This window comes from Triplophysa rosa, linkage group LG20, assembly GCF_024868665.1.
Source record: "Triplophysa rosa linkage group LG20, Trosa_1v2, whole genome shotgun sequence".
Lineage (NCBI taxonomy): Eukaryota > Metazoa > Chordata > Actinopteri > Cypriniformes > Nemacheilidae > Triplophysa > Triplophysa rosa.
In genome coordinates, this window is record NC_079909.1 from 12,302,793 (window position 1) to 12,326,855 (window position 24,063).

The 24,063-nt window shown below is 41.1% G+C and overlaps 1 protein-coding gene across 13 annotated transcripts in view; it reads right to left on the minus strand.

The window, feature by feature from the left end:
• The window catches only part of plekha6 (pleckstrin homology domain containing, family A member 6), an 85,421-nt gene that overhangs the window by 49,418 nt on the left and 11,940 nt on the right, over nucleotides 1–24,063 (minus strand). For 4 of the 13 annotated variants that reach the window (XM_057361402.1, XM_057361391.1, XM_057361394.1 and 1 more), the window contains exon 1: nucleotides 9,295–9,652. The exons of 1 other annotated variant lie outside the window; for it this stretch is intronic. In XM_057361402.1, the coding sequence (XP_057217385.1) occupies nucleotides 9,295–9,335 (41 nt within the window). In that variant the 5' untranslated portion in view covers nucleotides 9,336–9,652. Of the gene's footprint in view, nucleotides 1–9,294; nucleotides 9,657–18,413; nucleotides 18,540–24,063 lie in introns of those variants that run through there. 8 more of the 13 variants (XM_057361392.1, XM_057361390.1, XM_057361384.1 and 5 more) reach the window with 4 other exon arrangements.

A 24,063-nucleotide genomic window follows, 5' to 3' on the forward strand; every position in this document is an offset into this window, starting at 1 on the left:
ACGGCATAAAACTCTCCCACCAGATTGCAGACTAAATCTGTCAGACACGCCCTGATGACATCACGACTGTGGAGAGTGATTAGTGCCCACTGTCAAATAGTGCTGGTCAAAGCTCGAATTCATCTCACCCCCCTTCCTTTGCTCTCTCTCTTTCTGTCCTTATTAGAGATATCTACACAGATGGGCTCTGTGCGTTCCCTGCCCAAGTCAAACAATACACCGTCCAGAACATTGCTGACCGATGCTTTCTTTCCTAACTCCAGGATTCATTACTCAACAGCGCTCACGGTATTTGCACAATTTAAGGTGGAACTGTGCATGTTTATCTAAGGAAAGACTTGTCAAATGTCCAGATTTCCTCAAATTACGTGTGCTGATAAATGTGCATTTATGATTCCAATCAAACATCTGATGGTAATAAAACACACAGCCTTTTGATATCACTCATCCTTGAGTCATTTATGATTTTAGCCAAATAATGACATCATATCCGGGTGCATTAATAAAACAAACAAGCGCAACCTGAACAAAAGGTGTCAGATACACTTGCAGGCTTAAATACACACACGGGCCTGTGATTACAGTTACACTTGTCAAAATGAATAAAACTGACCTTAGACGCCCTTAGACGTGTTGATGTAGGTGCAGGTGCTACATTTAACTCAGATCAGGTTAGATATCGGTAATCTAATCCCACAGTTGGCAATAATTCAATTCTACTTTGGCAAGCAAAAGTGTTGTGAGATCACATAAGCCTTTATAACTGCACTATAAGAGCATGGGCACACTTTCATCTTCTCTACACACTTTTATCATCTCCACAAATCTTCATGTCCATTGACAGGAAAAATCTCTCAGACCGCCCGTCATTCTTCTTAACAGCAGAATGAGAGATAATGAATGGACAGGCTGTTAGTTATGCAACAAGACGACAGCCCCAACACAACAGTGAGTTCTGTAATATTTGGACATTTTAAAGCATGCTATAATGACATACTGAGAATCTAAAGTATATCAAATATACTGTAGATGTACAGAAATATCAAGTGAGATCAAGTGTTTGTCTGCTCACATATGCAAAGTATGGTATATGCAAAGTTTGACATGGTTGAATATGCGATCATTTTAACAATAGAAACAGGTAGTCGTAAACTTTTTTTTTCTGAAGAAACCGCAGGTTTAAGCATTTAAAGTGACATATGCATTGGAATAACAAAATTACATTTAACGTTTGGAAGGTGCATTTATTCACAGCAATTTGCAGTGCATTTAATCTATAGGCTACTTTATTTATTTGTGTGTTTCCTGGAAGAGATACAATAATTAAGTGTGTTATCATACCTATGTGTAATACACTAGTGGAACATAATAGATTAAAAATTCCAGACATGAAAGATTTCGCAAAAACAAACACAGGTTTAGAGGAAATGATTAATGAGGGCCATAAAGGATCAGGTTAATGCAATAGATTTGTTTTGGTAGACTGTCGTAGGTCTCTTTGTAACCTCTCGTGGCTGTATTTCTGGTTCCATCAACTTAACCAGGGTCCATCAAGGACGTTTATACTCTTGAGACAAGAGATTAAGTGTGAGGCAAGATCCTTTTAGGAACACAAGGGAGTGAACAAATCCCCATCCACAAGACATGGCTTAAGACTGGCGTTAAAGCAAAAGAATGTAAGTACACATCTTATGAAGAATGTGGCCTACGACCTGCCTTTTCGCTCGACAGACACCATGACGGCTTCGGACGAATACTGATTTCTTAATCACACGTCTTCTAACTGCTGCAGACTGTTAAAACGGTGGCACATTTTGTGAGCTCAACAGGTTAGTTAATACTGGGATTAAAGGGATAGTTCACCCAAAAATGAAAATTCGGTCATGAATTACTCACTTTAGTTGTTCCAAACCTGTAGAAAGATCTTTGTTTGGTTGAACACAGAGAAAGATATTTGGACGAATGCTTGTAACCAAACAGTTCCTAGACCTCACTGACTATCATAGTAGGAAAAATAACAACAGTAGTCAAAGGTGACCCAGAACTGCTTGCTGTCCTACATTCTTCAAAATATCTTCTTTTGTGTTCAACAGAACAAAAAAATACATAAAGTCATTTTTCCTACCATTGTAGACAATGGGGTCCAAGAACTGTTTGGTTATAAGCATTCTTCCAAATAGATTTCTCTCTGTTCATCAGAACAAAGAAATTTATACAGATTTAGAACAACTCAAAGGTGAGTAAATGATTGTCATGAATAGGCAGGTGAGAAGAACCCAATTGCAGGCAGCAGTGAAGGGGTTAACAAAAACAAGACTTTATTACATAAAGCACAAAACAAAACCCACGATGGGGAAAAACTGATAAACAGGAACACAGGATAACCGGGACGAAGACTAACTGAGACTAAACTGAACTAAAACAACACTTGACATAAACTAAACTCAAACACTTACTGAGAATAGACAGGACAATCCACACAGGAAATCGAACTTGGGAAAGACAGCCAGGGTACATCAACACAGAACGCAGCAAGACACACCAAACACAATGACCGAACACAGGACAAAGAAACATGAGGGTTTAAATAGGGAAGACAAACGAGGGATAACGAGCAAGGGCAGGTGTAGAACATAAGACACAAGAGGGAGACAATACAGGAAACGAGAGGGGCGGGGCCAATGACAGGACACTGGAGAGAACGCATATTATTGTCAAAAGGACAATAATATGTTTCTCTCCACACATAACCAAAGACTTTGCCATGGCTCTGCTACAGGACCAAGAAAAACATGACTAAGGAAGCAGAGCCATGACAGAAGCCCCCCCCTTTAATGAGCACCTCCAGGTGCTCATCAAGGGGTAGACGGACAAGACAAGGAAGACTGAGACAAAGACAAGACCAGACAAAACATGGAGAACAGAATAAGAGGCAGACAAGACAAAATTACAAAGGGACTAGGGTGAGACAATAAAAACAACAAACATGGGAGGGGGGGAGGGGCCAAACCAGAGCCCATAGGGGGCAGTCCATGGGGGTGGGGAGAAGTCGCCAGTCCCCGGCTGCACCTGAGGATGCGTAGTCCAAAGGGACTTGGGGAGGAAGTCCTTGCCCTGGGGGTCTCCCGGGGCCGGCTGGAGCCGGCTGGCCGGCTGGAAGGCCGGCTGGACAGGGCTTGACGCCGGCTGGAAGGCCGGCTGGACAGGGCTTGACGCCGGCTGGATCACGGGCTGGTGAACGCCGGCTGGAACACCGGACTGGACGCCGGCTGGACACCGGACTGGACGCCGGCTGGATCACCGGACTGGACGCCGGCTGGATCACCGGACTGGACGCCGGCTGGATCACCGGACTGGACACGGACTGACACGACTAGACCGGACTGGACACCGGACTGGACGCCGGCTGCACCGGACTGGACCGGACGACCGGCAGCACCCCGGACTGGACGCCGGCTGCACAGGACTGGACGCCGGCTGCACCGGACTGGACGCCGGCTGGACCACCGGACTGGAGCCGGCTGGACCACCGGACTGGACGCCGGCTGCACCGGACTGGAGCCGGCTGCACCGGACTGGACAGCCGCTGCACCGGACTGGACGCCGGCTGCACCGGACTGGACGCCGGCTGCACCGGACTGGAGCCGGCTGCACCGGACTGGACGCCGGCTGGACACCGGACTGGACGCCGGCTGGACACCGGACTGGAGCCGGCTGACACCGGACTGGACTGCCGGCTGCACCGGACTGGACGCCGGCTGGACCACCGGACTGGACGCCGGCTGAACCACCGGACTGGACGCCGGCTGAACCACCGGACTGGACGCCGGCTGAACCACCGGACTGGACGCCGGCTGCACCGGACTGGATGCCGGCTGCACCGGACTGGACACCGGACTGGATGCCGGCTGAACCGCCGGACTGGACACATGACTGGACACACGACTGAACGCCGGCTGCACCGGACTGGACGCCGGCTTCACCGGACTGGATGCCGGCTGCACCGGACTGGACACTGGACAGGACATCGGCAGCACCACCGGACTGGACGCCGGCAGCACCGCCGGCTGCACCGGCGTGGACGCTCCTCCGCTGCGCCTCTCCCTCCTTCTCCGCACCACCGGATCCATAGCCGACCTTGGCGAATCCGTGGGGACCGGAGGGAGTTCCGCAGTGGAGGAATCAGCCGACGTCATCCCCGGATCCCCTCCCTCCCGCTCGCTACCGGCGCCACCAGAGTGAACGGGGACCGTGGAGCTCAAGCCGGAGGGTACCGAGTCCCCCCGGGCAGCGGCAGTCAGGTCGAGGCCCTCCGGCGTGATCGACCGCGAAGTGGAAGTCCCACGTGGAACCCCATCCCCGGGATCGTCCCGGTTGGCCACGAACCTGACCATTGCCGCGAACCCTAGGGGACCCAGCAGCCTCTTCTCAGACGGGGTGAGGCGCTGAGTGAGGCAGCAGTTGAAGATCGTCTTCAACTCTGCCTCGTTGAACTCAGCCCTCTCAGCCACCGCCGAGAATGCCCCGGCGAACTCCCGATTCCCATAGTTCCCCTGGAGGAAACCTAGCAGCAAGCGGGCTTGAGCGGACCGTGAGGACGACGCCGTGCCGTCCATCTTGCTGCCCGCTGGGTTCTGAATGGGTTCGGTCATTCTGTCATGAATAGGCAGGTGAGAAGAACCCAATTGCAGGCAGCAGTGAAGGGGTTAACAAAAACAAGACTTTATTACATAAAGCACAAAACAAAACCCACGATGGGGAAAAACTGATAAACAGGAACACAGGATAACCGGGACGAAGACTAACTGAGACTAAACTGAACTAAAACAACACTTGACATAAACTAAACTCAAACACTTACTGAGAATAGACAGGACAATCCACACAGGAAATCGAACTTGGGAAAGACAGCCAGGGTACATCAACATAGAACGCAGCAAGACACACCAAACACAATGACCGAACACAGGACAATGAAACATGAGGGTTTAAATAGGGAAGACAAACGAGGGATAACGAGCAAGGGCAGGTGTAGAACATAAGACACAAGAGGGAGACAATACAGGAAACGAGAGGGGCTGGGCCAATGTCAGGACACTGGAGATAACGCATATTATTGTCAAAAGGACAATAATATGTTTCTCTCCACACATAACCAAAGACTTTGCCATGGCTCTGCTACAGGACCAAGAAAAACATGACTAAGGAAGCAGAGCCATGACAATGATGACTTTTTATTTTTGGGTGAACTATCCGCTTAAATTAGGTTTGTAGACCTGAAACGTTTTGGCACAAAAGGTAACAAATCAATAAAAACAATTCCGTTTGATCAAACTTTGCTTTATGCATCCATGGTTTATGTTTGTTGACAGGTGTGTGCAGTTTTTAAAATGCTTTTGGGGACAGAATGCAGTAAAACAGTTTATTGGGTTTATAATTCACCTTTTCCTTCAAACCCTGACAAACCCTACAAAGCACTGTGAGGAGGGAAAGTAAAGGCAAATTTCTGTCCAATAAACTGCAATTTTGTGAAAATATAAACAGGGTGAAAATATTTGCCTATTTACTTGCAGTATATGTTTATTTTATTTGTTTATTTGGGGTCCAAACAAGTATAAAATACAAAACTACATCAAACAACAACAATAAACATCAAGTCAATAAAAGAAACAAAACAAAATTAAATTAAAACTAACCATTTGCTACATTGTGCCATTAAATATTCCTTTAAAGATTTTTTAAACCTCATTTTTTTAGTGTAGTTAGTCTGTTTATTGTATTTTGTCAAGCTCCCTGTTATTTAACCTCCTTGGGGGTTTTGTTTTCCCCTGTTTTGTGTCAATAAAATTTGTCAACTCGCTTTTAACTCGCGGGTTCTGTCTACCTTCAGATTTTACCATACTGAGTTCTTTAAGCTACAGTGGCTTTAATGTAAACACATCTATAATAACTCGCAGATAAGGGTAGCAAATGTGGCATGGGCTTCAGTATAAAGGGATTGAAATCCACCCACAGCTTCTATAATTAGTTCATGTAATTTCCTCCTTGAGCTAACACAAACTATTCTCACTGTAGAGTCAAGGCCAAATCTGCTGATAACATATGGAAAATAAATCTAATTGTAAGAAACCGAAATAAGGTGGATTAAACATGTTTTGGAAAAGCCAACAGAACTCAATTAATCATGTGAAAACAACAAGACATCCTTTAAAATTAGTTATGAATCCATCATGTCTGCAAAAAATCTAATGGAAACTACAATTACTTGTACAACCCTGCAGAAAAACCTGCTTCTACCATGTTTTTACCTGGTCCATCTATAAAAATAAATAAAGCTCATACAGCAAACAAGTGCAAATCTAAATATACACTCCCCAGAGTACAACTAAATTAACACATAAAGATCTATTTTGAGAGCCCTTCTCATTCAATTACTTGCAGTAATGAGATTAAACACATTTTGGACACAGTGTTATGCTCCCAGTGCGCAGCACATATAAAATGTTGACAAAACACGAATCAGCTATCAATAGAAGTCTGACGTGCCTTTAGTGTGAAATAAAAGATGACTTGTTATGAGAGCTTCTCAAAGGACAATGCATTAAGAACCTGATGTGGGATTTTGCATTTATTGTAGATTTGAGATCAGTGTCATTTACTAAACAGTAGAAAGAGTCTGAATGAGAAAGGCTGAAAAAGGACAAACTACTTTTGGAGAGCACACAGCTATGTGACATGGCAGCCCTGATCTCTCGCAGGCCAATCAGATTGGTCTCGGGCAATACAGCAGCCCAATTTTGTCCTATTTGTACATCTGTTCCTGCGTCAGGTCAGAGAAGAACTAGGCCAAGCTAAAGCAGAGACAACAGATGCCACTTCTTAAAAACCCGTTACTGTAAGATTTCAAAGGGAATGTGAGAGATGATGCCAACAGACTTCTGGAGGACTTTCTCAAGATGATTTAAAAAAAACCTTAACCTTCCAAACGAGTGCCTGCTTTTTGCACATTGAAATCCTTATTGAAGGATGATTGGTAGTCAACCCACCAGCACGCTCCCAACAGCTGGCGAGGGAACATTCCAACAATACCATCTCCAATGGGCAACGCATGTTTCTTTTCTCACATGCCTATTCTTTGGTGAGAACTGAAGACGGAATAAGGCCTGGCAGCCATCGTTCATCACATGGGAAGTTAGTTACTCACAGCGGAGAACTTTAAATCAAGACAAAATCTTGACAACAGATTTCACCTCAGAGCTCATGATAGTTGGCACCACGCAGTGAGTCTCAAGGAACGGCAGTGTTGCCAACCTCTGTACTTTTGCAGGCATTGTCAGCGCACTTTTATTTAGGTGTACGACAGCTGTAGTCACCAGCACAGGTGTGAAAGGATTGGTTCCTCTCATGGCATGATAGGACAAAAAAATACAGGTGCCTCAGGTTAGCTTGGCCAATAACCGTACTGAAAAGATGAGTTGAGTCTAAGCTAGTCTTTGTGATCTCAGTCTAGTCAGGGCTTGGTCTGGTTTTCAAAGGGTTTTGAGCAATAAGCCAACTGAACACCAGCCGATTTCAGCGATAAAATTTTGAATAAAATAAAATCTTTTAATCATTTACTCACCCTTATGTCATTTCAAACCTGTATAACTTTCTTGCTTTTGCAGAACACAAAAGAAGATATATTGAAGAACGTTGGTAACCAAACAACACCGGGCCCCATAAACTTCCATTGTATGGACACATCTTCTTTTGTGTTCAACAGAGGAAAGAGACAGGTTTTAAACCACATGATGCTGAATAAAAGAGGACAGAATCTTCATTTTTGAGTAAACTACAGTTTAGACTGATGCTTAAAGGGACAGTTCACCCTAAAATAAAAATTCTGTTCTCATTTACTCACCTTTGAGTTGTTCCAATTCCAAATCTGTATTTCTTTGTCCTGATGAACACAGAGAAAGATATTTGGAAGAATGCTTGTAACCAAACAGTTCTTGTGCACCATTGACTGCCATAGTAGGAAAAAATACAATGGTATAGTGCCAAAGAACGGTTTGCTTCCCTATATTCTTCAAAATATCTTCTTTTGTGTTCAGCAGAACAAAGAAATTTATCAACCAATTTTTCCTACTATGGTAGTCAATGGTGTCCAAGAACTGTTTGGTTACAAGCATTCTTCTAAATAACTTTCTCTGTGTTCATCAGAACAAAGACATTTATACAGATTTGGAACAATTTGAGGGTGAGTAAATGAAGACAGAATTTTCATTTTGGGGTGAACTGGCAGTGCTGTCAGGAGATGGTAATTCTTTACACTCGGCTTTATTTACAGACTGCTAGCATTACTTTACTACACCGCACACTGTTGTTCTTGCCTGACAGCGATTTCAAGCTTTGAACTTTACTGCCAGTGAACTGTGTTTAAGGGTTACGTTTAAATTCTTTCAGTCAGAATTCTCTTGCCTGCCATATTTCCCAAAAGCAATCAAGACTTGCACCTCTCCTGCACCTCCGCAAGTAAACTCCACCTTTATTGCCTTTATTCTGCAGAAAATAATGAACATTAACCTTTCAAACCTATCAACATTTTTTATTCACATCATGACATTTGTAAACAAACTAAACAAGGTCATTCTAATTGATCAAGTTTAACAAGCAGGTAAAGGGTTAGGGGTCTTAAATCTGATACCCTTTTCTTGTTGTGCCACACAAGTAACTCATTGTCAGTGTGATGTGGCAACTGGAAACTCGAAATTGCTGAAGGCGGTGCGCTTGCAACCAAAATGATCTCAGGTGGTCTTCACTTCAAAGACAAACAAGTGGACATGTCTGTTTTACCTTTTTTTAAACCCGCACAGAAAGGCAATACAAGGCCTAGGAAAGCACACAAATGCACAATATGCAAACAAACAATGATGATAAGAGGCACATTTAGAATTCAAATGGTTACCCATTAACATCAAAAGTAAGCAATGCAATGAAAGGTCTCCGAAGCAAAGCAAACACATTCCAAACCTCTCATGAGTCAATGGTGAAAGCATTTAACTCAGGAAATGCCACGTACCCTCACCAGATATTGCTGTAATATCTCAAATTGACTATATTCCAAACTGCTGGATTCTGCAGAAGACCCACGCCCCCGTCCATTTGTCTTGCACACACCGACACACACACACACACACACGCACACACGCCGTCTCCTCTAGCTTCCTATCCAGACATAATCCAAACATCTCAGCACAAAAGTTCCACCTCAGCATCCAAGCCGGCATAAACTATAAAACAAAGATGACCCACCTCAGTACGCCTTCCTCTGTTTTGTCTTCTGTCTCTACCATTCTTCAATCTGATTTTTATCCGTTATACTGTTGTCCACAGTTCCTTTAGACTTTGCCTACGATCTCCAACTTTCACTTTGTCTTTCTTCTTCACCTCTCTTTCTGCATCGGCCGTTGAAACGGGGCCAGAGGCCAGTATGAGTGGAATTTGAACAAGAAAAGCAGAAACAATCGCTTCTTTGCGGGTAATATCTTTTCTTTCTCCTGCAGCTGAACCCGCCCGCACATATGGATTACATTCCCGGCGAGGCAGCCAGCTGGATTTAAGCACAGTGGCTTTTCTCTCTCTCTCTCTCTCTCTCTCCCTCACTCTCTCTCCCCCACGCACACCCACAGCGCAGCCCCTGCCCGCCGCCTAACTTCTGCAGTTCTGTTTCTTCTCTAATCATTAACTCCGATTGGCTCAGAAGACCATCCTTTAATTCTTTCCGTGGCCTTTCGCCTCTCGTACCTCACGGGTTAACAAAACAAAGCGTTGCTTGCATTTGTTCGTACCATGGAGAGGGGTGGTGAACGTGGGGGCCACTGATTCAGTGCTAATGGGCTGCAGAACATTACATAACATGGTGAAGTAGGGCAATTCATATGAGGTTTGGATGAACGTTGAGCTACGGCTTCCCAGCCATCCGTCGTCGAGATAAAAAAATGCCCTGTCAAAACTTTTCATGCTCGGATTTTCCGTTGCAGGGACTTGTGATTACACATGTTTTTGTCAGTTTTGATTTTGGAGTTAAAACATTGAGGGTACATTTACTGAATATCTAAGATAGGTTTGCATGAGGTATTTCACAGTATGCTGTAAATTATGACATCATTTTGAATGCAAGCCCTCTTCCTTCTTATGCAAATTTGGCTTTTTATAGAAGGCCTTAATAAACACCTCTCTAGAAAGATACCCAAGGGTTTAATACATATGTTAGGCCAGACACTTACAGGGATAGTTCACCCAAAAATAAAAATGAAACACAAAAGAAGATATTTTGAGGAATGTCTCAGTGGTTTTGCATCCCTATAATGCAAGTAAATGCAGTGTTGTTTGGTTACCAACGTTCTTCAAAATATCTTTTGTGTTCTGCAGAAGAAAGAAAGCCATCCAGGTTTGAAATGACATGAGGGTGAGTAAATGATGACAGAATTTTCATTTTTTGGTGAACTATCTCTTTAATAATAATGCTAGTTACTTGTATTCTGTTTTTAATATGCAAACCAAAGCATTGCATAGGCCACTATTTGTTAATAATTACATCAGAATGTGGATGACCTGTAAGAGGACATAATGTTTCTGACTACTGCTCCTTAACTACAACAACTCATTGCCAGAAACGGTTCATCACAACCACAAACAAGCTAATGAGTCTGTGTAGACTTTGCCAACAAGTGTACTGCACTTTAGTTCAAGATTTCCAAGGTCAGCTGTTTGTTCACAAACACGCAGAGTGCTACATGATGTCGCCATTGTACAAATCCTCCACAGATTTATCAGCTCGGTACAAAACATTTAGAACCATTATGATTTTTATAAATGGATACAGTTTACACATACAATGTCCCAGCTCTTCATTCCCAAAACAAACTTCTAATAAACAATGTCCACATAACTCATCCTGGCATCTGATGGCCACGCATGTCCCATTATGGTTTGAATTGCAGCCACTTGTTTTCCAAAATGCTCAGATACCCGGACAAGAGCCCTCACAGGGCCTCTTATATCACTGCACATTCCTCATGACTCTCTGTCCGTCTTATCAGTCACTCTGGCTGCTTTCTTACAAACATTAGAAGTTCAAGACGAACAAGGAAGGCAAAACATATCTGGACATCCCAAAACTCGGGCAAAGATGAGGATGAGAATAAATATGGAATTTGTCTTCAAGTGGATTCTTGTTGTAATGTCACAAAGTTTACTGTACATTGACAAACAAACAAAGAATTGTTGTACAAGTTAACATTTGTTTGTCTTTCAGTATTTGATCATTTGTCAGCATTTATTTATCATTTATATGCAGTCTAACAAGTTATTTAAACACATACATTATAGTTTATGTGTCAAATTTAAAATAAAATCATATAATTCTTAAGGCTGTTCCTAGGCTTGATCTACATGCCCGTGGGGTCTGTGTGACAGCTTCTCAGTGAGATCATTCAATCCAATCCGCTTTGAAATCTCAGTAATATGTCAAGTGGTGACATGTGGCATTACCAAGAAAGGTCATCCATTTCCTATTCAATTACCACCTTGTTCACACCTCATCATACACCAGATCCGTGATACACAAATGGGTAAAAAGGGCATCTGGCACAAACATGCACAATGTATAACGGTGAGGCATTAAGCTTACATTGTGCCAAAAACATTAATGCCCAAACGGGACCACAGTGACACACACAGGCCGAAAATAACCTCATTTTGTACAACTGTGAGACCTAATGAGAACCTAATGAGAACAGACGCTGAAAATGTGTACATGTGAGAGGCCATACAGACTGGCCTTAAAGCTTGTGCTCTGGGCTTTTAGACAGGTGGCTCATTTATGCTTCTCTGGTCACCATGGAGTTAGTGCCAGCTCTCTAGTCTTGCATAAACACACATATATATTTGAAACGGTATGGTGTGTGTGTACCAGCAGAGGGACACTGCAACTGTGTGAGGACACTGTGTGTGTGTGTGGGGGGGGGGCATTTGCATGTGGTTATTCTTATGTAACCAGAACAAACACACACTCACACGGAGTCAACATGCAATCTGTTCATTAGGGACGAAACTAGCTGGACAGGAACAAAAACAAAAGACGTGACATGAAATGTTCCCTAGAGGACATTTTTTACATTTATGCATTTTGGCAGACGCTTTTATAAAAAGTGACTTACATTGCATTGTACTATACATTTTGTTTCTAAGTATGTGCAATCCCTGGGATCGTACCCATGACCTTGGCGTTGTTAGCGACTACCACTGAGCTACAGGAAAGAAGTGAACAAATAATATACATTACTGTTAATTTTCTGTATTTTGTAAATAAATGACATGTATAACAAGACGGAAAAATGTAAATGCTGTGAATAGCCAACTGTATTCTTCTTTAGACAGGGAATGTGAGCAACTTTTTTGATGTACATTTTTTTTCTGGTGCACAAATACATCCCAGTGGAACATCCTATCTACAGTACAATATTTGAGTACAGCAGAACACTGGCGATGAGGTTATCAGAAGTGATGTGGTCTGGTAATGTCTCTCAACATAAGGAATTTGTTTCACCTCTAATTCTGCCCTGAGCTCTAACCAAGGTCAGACATCAACCTGTCATGGCTCTAAAATTCAGTGACTTTATCAAGAATGAGTCAACACAGATGGCCAGTCGCTCTGGATCCACTCACACACAAACAGTCACACATACGTTGACTCCTTTCAACACAGCAAGATAATCTGAGGCACACGCATGCTCGGGCGAGGCACGCTGGGGAATGTTATTTAGCTCCGTTTGTTCGACCACACAGCAGCTTGATTCATTGCCTGGGGTCCAACGTCTCGTAAGAGCTACAAATCTCCTCCTTCTCGGGCCAATTAAAACATTCCAGCACCACAATCCTTTGTTTTTATTCAAGACCATTAACTTGTAATTTAGCACACTAATCTGTAAACCAACATGACCACAAGTGTCTCTTCTCAAAACTATGAGGGGCACCTGCTCATTCCCAGTTACTGGTTTCAGGTCTACAGCAAACTAGAACACTCGACTAGCTTTCATGGAGGGTTGAAAGATCATCTTAAAGGGATTGTTCACCCAAAAATGAAATTTCTTTTATTATTTATTTCTTCTGTGGAACACAAAAGAAGATATTTGGAAGAACATTGGTATTCAAACAACATTGGACATCAATTGTCTTCCACTGTATGGACACCAAACCACATTTGTCAAAATATCCTTCATGTTCCACAGAAGAAAGAGTCATATACTGATTTTGAACTACATGAGAGTGAATAATGAGAAAATTATTTTTGGGAGAACTATCCTTTTAAGTAAGACTAAAACAGAACAGGTACTGGCAGGTTCTGCGAACAAGAGGAATTTAGGCTATTTGCGGCTGTATGCCACTTACTCTGAGTGGACTAACCCACTGGGCAGAGAGCACTAAACCTTTTCTCTTATCCACGGTTGCGCTAATTCTGGAATCTCTAGAGAGGTGCGAGTTTGCACCGATAACAGCTAGCGACCAAATGCACTGCACTGGACCAGCACCAAAACTTTACCACAGAAATGATCAAACAAGCAATAGTTTGTCTTATTTTATTTATGCAACCAATCACACTTTTCTTTTATGTTTCTTTCACTTTTCTTTGATGTTTCTCATATCTTGTAATTCACTACAAAATAAGGATTGATTTCAAAGGAGCAATGTAGCGGCATCTAGCGGCGAGATTTCGAATTGCAACCATTTGCTCACTCCACCCCTCCCTTTCGAAGCACTACGGTGACTGACGCAGGACATGTCGGAACGTTTTCGCTTCTTTACCGAAGGGGATAACGTTTTTACGAAACGCGCTCTGTAGAGCAGCTTGTGTATTTATACATTACAATAAAAGTATATGAAATGTATACATTACAGTTAAGTTCCTATTTCATGAAATAAATAGTTGAACTGTCATTGCATAAACTGTTGAAAATTTTGTTGAAAATAATGGATTGTGTAAATATTTACATTACAGAATGATGGCAGATAGACTGTATACGATTTATATTTCTTGAAACTAATTGAGAAAACAGTGTGATACACACTTCCTCAAAATGCATAACATTGACACCATGTGGCCATATTGCAAGTATAATCCAGCTGTCTCTCTTGACAAATAAAAACCACATTAATCACACTATGTGTTCATGAGGAAATCTATTTCTTGGCAACTATTCAGAAACAACATGCACAGCACATTCATAGAGCTCATTATTTTGTTTTATCCAGAACTCCTTATAGTGACCGGCTCAGGTTAGTAGCAGTTCATAGAAAATGATGAAAAGCTTTTCTCCATGGACTGAAAAATGTTTACAAACAGTTACATCCAGATGGATTGGGCTCTGTAGGAGCATCGCCGGGCAGAGATTTGTTTTGGAGAGCGTACTGTACAGTACGTCTGTGTGTAAATGCAGCATGCGCTAGTCCCGTACACAATTTAAAACATGTCAACACCCCTTCCGATGACACCCGGCCATGTTTATACAAAGGTGCATTCTATCTCACTGACGTCTCATCGGACAGGTATTCAACTCCGGTTCTGTTCCTCCTCTTTACCTGAGGCAATATACTGGAGGTGTTATTAGCAGGTTTCTACAAGCATAAAAGTATATACCTCCAGACGGATGTTATTTTTCTGATTTAGGGCCAAGCTGCTCCTCTCAACCGTACTGTACCCTTTTTAAAATGAATAAACAAGTTGATTTTGGATCCAGCGGATTGTTTGAAACCATAAAGACGTACTTAGAGAACCTGACTTCCAGTCATGAGTTTAGCCATGATTTTCTAAAGAAAAAGAGGCTAGTGTACTAGTAGATAAGGTCAACTACAGCTATACTAAATTATACAAACAGATGATATTTAAAAGGATAGTTCACCAAAAAAAAAATCTGACATAATTTACTCACCCTCTTGTCATTTTAAACCTGTATGATTTTCTTTTGTCTGTAGAACACAGAAGATATTTTGAAAAATGTTGTGAAACCAAAAAGCGACTGTACCCATTGACTTGCACTGGTTTTGAGTCCATACAATAGAAGTGAATGGGTACCACCGTTATGCGGTTAGCAACATTCTTCGAAATATCTTCTTTTGTGTTCTGCAGACAAAAGATAGTCATACAGGTTTGAAATTACAAGACGGTGAATAAATGATGACAACATTTTTTGGGGGGTGAACTATCCCTTTAATTCTACTATCAAAACACTATTTAGTTACTGCTACGTTATTAAAAATGTAAAGTTTTGTTACTTCTAGTAAGTTATTCCTTAATACTGCAGTATTTAAATACCACGAAGCGTTCTTTTACAGCAAAGTTTCAGTCATAACAGCAGCCCAGCTGGACATCTTCCAAAAACATCTCCATGCCAAGAGAGCAGCCCAGCAGAACGAGTGAGGATCGCTCAAAGAGCAATTAAAATGGCCAAAGCATTTCACTGAACAAAAGAAGCATGTCACTAAACTGCCATAAGTCAAACTGCTCTCCTGATCCCCGTCTGATATGACTTCCTGTGCACCACCTCATTTATTCTGCTCTCTCATATATTAGGCATCCAAATGATGCTCCGGGGACTGAGATGTGGGAGTCAGTGACTTGTGCAGACAGTGTACAGACAAACTGAAGGCTCTAATTTTCACTGTGTGTATGTGTGTGTGGAGGGACACGCCTGTGGAAACTGTCTATAGTTAATAACACTGGTGCTAATTAGGACCCCAGATGGCCCTGCAGAGTAAATCAAGAACAAACAATACAAGGTGCAGTTTCATCTCACTGCTTCAGCTCTTTGAGGTTGTATCCTCTTCTAAACAACAGTCTTTTGACTTTTTATTGAGCTCTGGCTTCATTTTAAGGATCTCTGTCTAGAATCCTAATGATTTTAGAGCTTACAAGCCTTAGAAAAAAGTATAGTAGCGCTACCATGGTACAGTCACGATATGTTATGTAATGCCATTGTACTTTGACATTAGGGTACTACTTGTCCAAACATTTTTAAAAAGGTAATCTGCGCACTTAAAACTAAAATCCTTGTCCCCTAAGTATGAGAATTGTTAAACGATTGAATTTTTCAATAATAATATTTATTCATGTAATATTTCACCCCATTAAAAAACTCTAATCTTTAGTAATAGAAATCATTCTGTCTGTAATTTATTAACATTTTAGTAAAAATGTCCTTTTCCTTTGCCCATTGTCATGAATTAATTGTGTTTTTGACTTGTTTTCCAGTACATATGTCTACAAATTAAATCAAGATACATTTACTTGATAAGCAAAATGACAAAAGATATTAAGGAATAAGATAATATTTACTTAAAGAAAAAACTCAAAATTAAGTGAATTTATGCCAAAAACAAGCAAAATGCCATGGGGTAAAAAAAATGATTAAAATTGAAACTAGAATTATGTTGATTTGTCTTACCCCATGGCAGATATTTTGGCTAGTTTTAAGCATAAACTGACTTAATTTTGATATTTGTTTGAGAAAACAAGACTAAACATCAAGTCATTTTGCTTCTATGTATCTTGATTGAAACATTTTCAGACATTTTTAGTGAAAACAAGAAAAAAACCCTAATAAATCATTTTTTAAGCTGGTTAAAACTATCATTGGAAACCGTCTTCAAAGAGGCTTGCTATATTGCGGTCTCTTGCAAGAGTATTTTAGAAAGAGGTGTGTTTAAACCAGCCTTTATCTACACAAATTCCAGATAAACATCAAACTCCCACCCTGAGATGCTAAAAAGCTCCTCAGACATAGGACACAAGCGGGGCATTGTGGGTATTCTTCTCCTCTCCTGTCTGTCATCCTCAAGCTTTTTGTTCACCTCTCTCGATCCGTCAGGCAGTGCCGAGTCTGACCATCCAGACACCGAGGCGACTATTCACCCTGTGCTAGTCACGTCAAGGGACGGCAGCCCACTCCAGAGAGCAGCCATGTGACGACTGCCAAACCGGCTTAACGCCAACTGACTTTACCCTTTCATGCCATAGTAACAGTGACAAAAGGATCATATATAAACTTGCTATGTTGTACACATGTTTGAAAAGTTGGTCATTACAACCAAACGTATGCTAGCAATGCATTGTGGGTAGGTGGTTTGAATGTGATGTCATATAAAGTTTGCCTGAATGATGGCATCTTTCCCATCACAAATTAGCATCTCTGCCTTTCCCCCTAAAATCCAAATACACAGTAGAATAAAAATGAGCACGTCTTAAATTCGCAGCAGAACCACAACTCCACCACTAAGCTCCTCCGTCAGCTCACTAAAATTAAGCTAGGGAGTTTATGGCCTCCCATTTAAATGCTTTAGCTGCCTCGTGGCTTATGCTAATCAAAGGTTTAAACCCAGAATGGAAGGATGTATATCGACAGCCTACAACAACACAACACAAAATGTATATTTTCAAGATTTTGACAGATACCAGACTCACAAACCAGGTGCTCTGTCATCATTAGAAAAACGTAAATTATACGTAGAAGACGACTGTGAAGCAACGACCAGAAATGCCACGCAACCTCGGCTCCATGTGTATAATTATTGTTTTTTCTCAGTTTAAGGATGTAAAGACACATTCCTGTTAAACACTGACTGTACACCTGGCCATCGCTATGACGTAGCACAACATCTGTCCCAGCCTGTTCTAAAGTGAGCCTATATTTTTCCTACACATGATCTGTTTTTGCTGCCTTTAAGCTCACCTGAAGATGAATCACCATTTATGAGTCAGTAAATCTAGCTTTCTATGTTCTTTTAGATCAGTCGTAGAACCAGCATCAAAGTGATAGTTCACCCAAAAATTCAAATTCGGTCACCGTTTACTCACCCTCTTGTCATTTCATACCTGTATGATTTTCTTTCTTCTGCAGAACACAAAAGAAGATATTTCTTTTTATTATTTCTTCTCAAAAGAGTGTGACTAAACAATGACAGAATTTTCATTTTTGGGTGCACTATCGCTTTAATGCCAGAAGACGTCTTTGCCTTTGATCAGCAAGATCAAGAATTGTTGCCTAATAACTCCATTCCTTTCATATTTACCCTAGATTTGTAAACTATATCTTTAAAATAGCTTCTGATCTCCAAACAATGCATCAAAACAACCCCAAGCATGCACCTCTGTCTAGACGCCTTGTATTGCATATCCTCTTTATATCAAACACGCACAGGCACACTCGCAAGCACGCTTGCATCCATTGATTACCTCACATCTGTGTCGTAGCTAACAACCGAGGAACACCACAACAGACATCAATGGCTTAGATGTACATCAGATGCAAAAAATAACACTTTCCATTCTCTCTTTTCCCAACTGGAGTTCCCCGACAAGAAAGAGGATCTCCTACCTTCAGGGAGTTTTGGTTTCTGTGAATCTCCTCTTCTCGGTCGTCGCGATGCGTTTCCTTCTCTGCTTCCCTCTCCTCTTCTCCTAACTGAGCTCCTGAAGCGTGGTGTGGTTGGAAGGGGGGTGGCTGGCAGAGGGGGAGAGAAAGGAAGCAAGAGAGAGAGAGTGAGTGAGTGAGTGAGCGAAGCTCAAAAGCTCCTGGGTAAAAGAAGGTGAAACTTGAAACCACCGGTGGCCCTTAGACGATCATTTCCCCCTCGTTCCTCCACTCATGAACCTCCGGGTAAATCCCTTCCTGGTTCTGAAGGAGGGTGGAACGTAATAAAAGCATTTTCCCACTCCAATCCAGATTCAATAGAGAAAATAAATAGGAGAGTACATCCACAGGGATGTGGATCGGTAAAATCGGTAATCTTCCTTTTTTAAACATCAAGATGCTGTTCATTTTCTTCATGGCAAAACCATGGCTCCTTTAAAGAAAGGAAGCCATGGAAACATATTTTTAATAAAAGGAAAGGACTGAGGTCAGGTGCACCGTGGCCAGCCATAAGAGAGAGCTTGACTGAGCATTTGGGCAGGGCTAATAGTCGTAGTAAAGACAGTGGTCCCCAGAGAGCCATGAAAGATGTGAGATATGAGTAGCGATAAATCTGTCCTCCTTTCTTTGTTTGGTCATCGTCTCTCACGTGCATGCCCGTGCAGGCACACAAAGATGTGCTGGGTATACAAACATATTTTGATGACATTAATGCACCATACCAGACAATCCAAATCTCTATATGCAAAACTAAAAATGGGAAGCTATTTAAAATAGAAAAGGCTTAGCATTTAAAATTGTTATTCTTATAACCAATAATATTATACCTTACCGGTCCAGTGTATGAAATTTAGCGGTATCTAGTGGTGAGGTTGTAAATTGCAACCAACGGCACCCGCTCACCCCTCCCATTCGAAGCACAACGGTGTCTGACACAGGACTGAGATGTCACATCCAAGGAGATAACGTATTTACGAAACACGCTCTGCAGAGCAGTTTGTCCGTTTTGGGCTACTGTAGAACAACATGGTGAATTCCATGCAAGGGGACCCGCGGTGTATGTAAATATAGAATAGCTCATGCTAATGTAATAAAAACATAACGTTTCATTATGTAAGGTCTTTATACACCTCTGAAGACAAAGTTATGTATATTACATTGCATTTATGTCAATAGATCCTCCAAAAAATTAGCACATACATCTGTGAGTAATTATGGGAGCACTCCAAAGCCTCCGAGCTGTTATATTTCCTTCTAAATACACACACCCACAGGCTAAACCAAGACTTCCAGGACGTTTCCACACTTACACTTGTGTTTAGAGCTACGCTTTTTCTCAAGGTTAGAGGTTAAGTGTTTTCAGACCCACTACCGTAGAATCGTGTTTGCAGTAGGATGACAGCCGTTCTAATGGTCGGACATCCATGCAGAGCCACAGCAGGCCTGTTGGGACTGTGAAAACACTTTTAATATGTAATCCCGTCTCTTCCAGTAAAAGTGTAAAAAATGGTCCGACTATCGGTTAAAACAAACCAGGTTTTCACCTATGCAGCACAACCGCGTAGGGTATAATCTGCTTTGTAACTAAACCGGTGTGTTCTGCTCCAGAGAGAATGAGGGGAAAATACCATGACAACTTCTTTGTTCATGTGAACCAAGTCTATTGTTACTGGATCTTCACAGATCTGCGGAGGTTGTGTGTTTCCCCAGTTGCTTATCCTAGCTCTTTCTTTCTCCTTCTCAGTTTCTTTCAAACTGGTCTTACCTGGTTTTAGCAGACCACAAAAAGACCATTTTCTCTAAAATCATGTGACCAGGTCAACCATACCACAGAGTGTTGACGTATAGCACCTTTTCAACGGTGCAGAACATAAACAAAACCACTTCTTTTTTAGAGGGAGAGAGCGAGAGTCTTATGTTTGACAGTATATAAAGTGGGCAGACAGGCACTGATCCAGAGACGTGTTGAGCAAACTGACCCTTTGGATTGCCCACACAAATCATTAACAAGGTCATGCAGGGGACATGCTGTACATGTCTATGATCAACATTGCAACATGGCAATATTCTAAAGTTATCGATCAAGCTTTCCGTCTTGACCTGAGAAAGACACATAGTCGACAAACCTCACACTATGACAGAAAACAAAGAATTCTAAGATCTGTCTCCTTCTCAAAGATTCTAAAGATTCCAGTAAATCTACTAAGACAGAGATCTACTATTTACTCAACTCAAAATCAACATGTCACAGTGTGACATCTCCATGATAACAAAACCATTGCATCAGGAAACAGGGCTCCACTGTAACACTCGACAAGAAACAAAGAAACAACTCTAAATTCTGTTGAAGTAAACACTATTACTTTTGTCTGCAAAAAAGAGAAATCTTTCTCCTTTAACCATTAAATGTCAGAGATGGTGGTTTTGTCAGAAAAATATGGAAGCGGTGCCATTATACTGGAAATATGTCCATATAAGGAATCCATTGACTCTAATGGCTCTGAGTACATGCTCTGTTCCCATGGCCTTAGAGTAAAGCTGTGGTAAATCAGGACAGATGAGCAGAGACCATTCAGGGCCTGACAAACATGATTTTATATGGGAGAAGGACATGGGCTGCACGTTGTGTGCTAACTGCATGCTAATAATGTTGACCATCAGTAGCCCAGTTACAGACTGCAGTGACATGCCTTCTGCTGGGAGCTAAAACAAGGGCCAAGTCAAGGACAAGTGAGTGGAAAATACTGACATTAAAAGGATTGAAAGAATACATGTTTTGGGCAACATGACCAGTAGTCAGTACAGATATATCACTGCTGACTTTCAGCTTATAGTGGAAGACATTTGGGTGGCAGATATTTTAGAATTGAAATCCTTGATAGTTCATTGTGCATTAAAGGGATAGTTTACCCAAAAATAGATCTCATCCCCCATTGACTCCCATAGTGTTTATTTCCCCTACTATGGCAGTAAATGGGGGATGAAATCTATTTGGTTACTGACATTCTTTCAAATATCTTCCTTTGTGTTCTGCAGAACAAAGAAATTTATACAGGTTTGGAACAACATGAGGGTGAGTAAATGATGACAGGATTTTCATTCTTTGGTGAACCTTTAACTAATGTTAAAAGATACAACTTGAGGTTTTAAAATACGCTAGTAAATGATCAAATTAGCACAAAACATAGAATAATAAATACAGTATTGTTCATTGTTAATTTATGTTAGCCAATGCTTTAATGTAACAAATGCAAACTTATTGTAAAGTGTGCTCTTAAATCAAATATATAGCCTACAGCCCAAAAAAACGAGACCATTTCAAAATTATATTCGGTTTTTCTGAATTTACTTCATTCTGTATAATACTAACAATATTTCTCCCAAATTTCAAATAAAAATATTTTTCTATTTGCATTATTTGCAGAAAATGAAAACTGGATACAGACCTCAAATTAGGGCTGCTCGATTATGACAAAAAACATAATCACGATTATTTTGGCCAATATTGAGATCCCGATTATTTAACATACTCATTAACTTTTAAAACAACATAGAAAATAAATAACTTTGCTTGTAAACTGTGAATTCAATTGAAAAATAAATGTAAAGAAATAGCACAGCTGAACCATTGTAAAAGAAGGGGGTGCGCTGTGGATTTATACCACGAGAAAAGAGAGGATCCTTGCAAAATGGAATGTGGCACAATAATCGTTTTACCTCGATTATTTTGTTTTTGTAATTGTTGAAGCCAAAATTGACGATTACAATTAATTTTCGATTAATTGCACAGCCCTACCTCAAATGCTGCAAAGAAAACGGGTGCATATTCACTTTTATGCAATACAACAGTAATATTTGTGTACGTGTTTTTAGGAAAAGTTCAAAATATTTTTTTATGTGATAACCTTGATTTTTAACAGTTTTCTGTCTTGCTGTTGGATGACCTTTTGTCACTCCTGAGGTTTGATTTTGTTGAAATTCAACAGACACTGGACTGGAATGGCCACAATACATCTAGAAATGCTGATTAAATGAAAATTTTGAAATGGTCTTTTAATTTTTTTTTTTTTTGCCATGCCAAGAGCTACGTATTTTCACTGAGTCATACATACCATGGATGAAGTAAACATTTGTCCAAATGAGGGCAGTAACATCTAGAGGGCAGACCAAAGAACAAGATCTAGTGATTCGTGTATTAAGCAAATTAGCTCTTGAAACAGTTCTGCTGTTTACATCCAACTTGCATATTCACATAGTCGAGCTTAAATCGAGTTATAGAGATTTGACTGAGCCCATGACCCGTTCTGTCCCCACAGGCCACTTGCACCCAATGGGATGAAGCTCCAGCGGTTCCCGTTCTATACTTAGCAAACACTTGCCGTTTCCCTCTCAGCCGAGAGCGGAAGAAGAAAGGATGACTCGTGTTTTGCATCCTCTCCCACACTGTGTGCTGGCATTCCTCCCTGAGGAGTGAACGTGCCCTCATTCCCCAAGAACTCCATTGTCCAGAATCCTCTCAATATAAATACTGTACACCTCCCATGCAACGCAACATATAGATACACGTACCCGTGAAACTAGGCTTGAACAGCTGAATGGCACTTGACTGTGAGGGCAGATTTTTCTGAAGCGATTAAAGAGCTAAAACACACATCAAATTAGGACAGCAGTAATGCAAAAATACACATCACAGTTTAAGTTTATCTAACATTTTAGTAATTCCTCATTAGTCTGCGGACTGCTGAAAGTTGCTGATTGAAAAAGACTTAATCTCTAAGCCTGACTCATAATAAAGGAAAGTCAAAGAAACATCACGTCACGTGTCACTTCGTTTAGATTTGCTTTAATCCAAAGCCATTTACAAATGCTATGTTTTATGAAACCCGTGACGACTTCAGTGGTTTTAGTTGAGCTGCAGGAATCAAGTTTGTGGCAGAATTCCCATTTTTAGCTTTTGGTAATTTTCCACTAAACAGTTTCATTGGCCTGGCCCAAAGTTAACTTCTGGTCTGTGTTTGGTTATAATATAACAATTTATTTATATTGAACTAATATTCATTTATATTAATATTTTATTGAATATTAACTGTATTGCATTTAATAAAAACTACTCAACCCTACTCAACCCTGATTCTTTGCAGAGGTCTACCGGAAGTAAAGTTTGGGCCACATAACGTTGTTTTTATTTTGTTGCCACTGAAACAGTCTATATACTAAAAAGATATTTGAAAAATATTTTGCACTAAAAAGGGAAGGTCAGATCAAGCATAAGATACATTCCATCATAGGATACATCTGCATGTAGGGTTGCACGGTGTACTGGTGCTACGGCAGCATCGCGATGCTAATGCTTCAAAATTCCCGCGATGCCTCTCTGTTTTTTAAACGATAGTATCTTAGTGCCGTAAAAATGTACGCCACCCACTGGCCGTTTTAGTCACATTTAAAGTAAGCCTTACATTTTCCTTTGTAAGCATTGCTATAAATGCAATTTGTCGCACATTTATTGAATTATTTCCAATGCTAAAAAATTTTTCTTTAGTATTACTACAGTAAACGTTGCAAAAATTACTAGACACTAGTGTTTTTAAATCTTATCACAGTAAATATTATA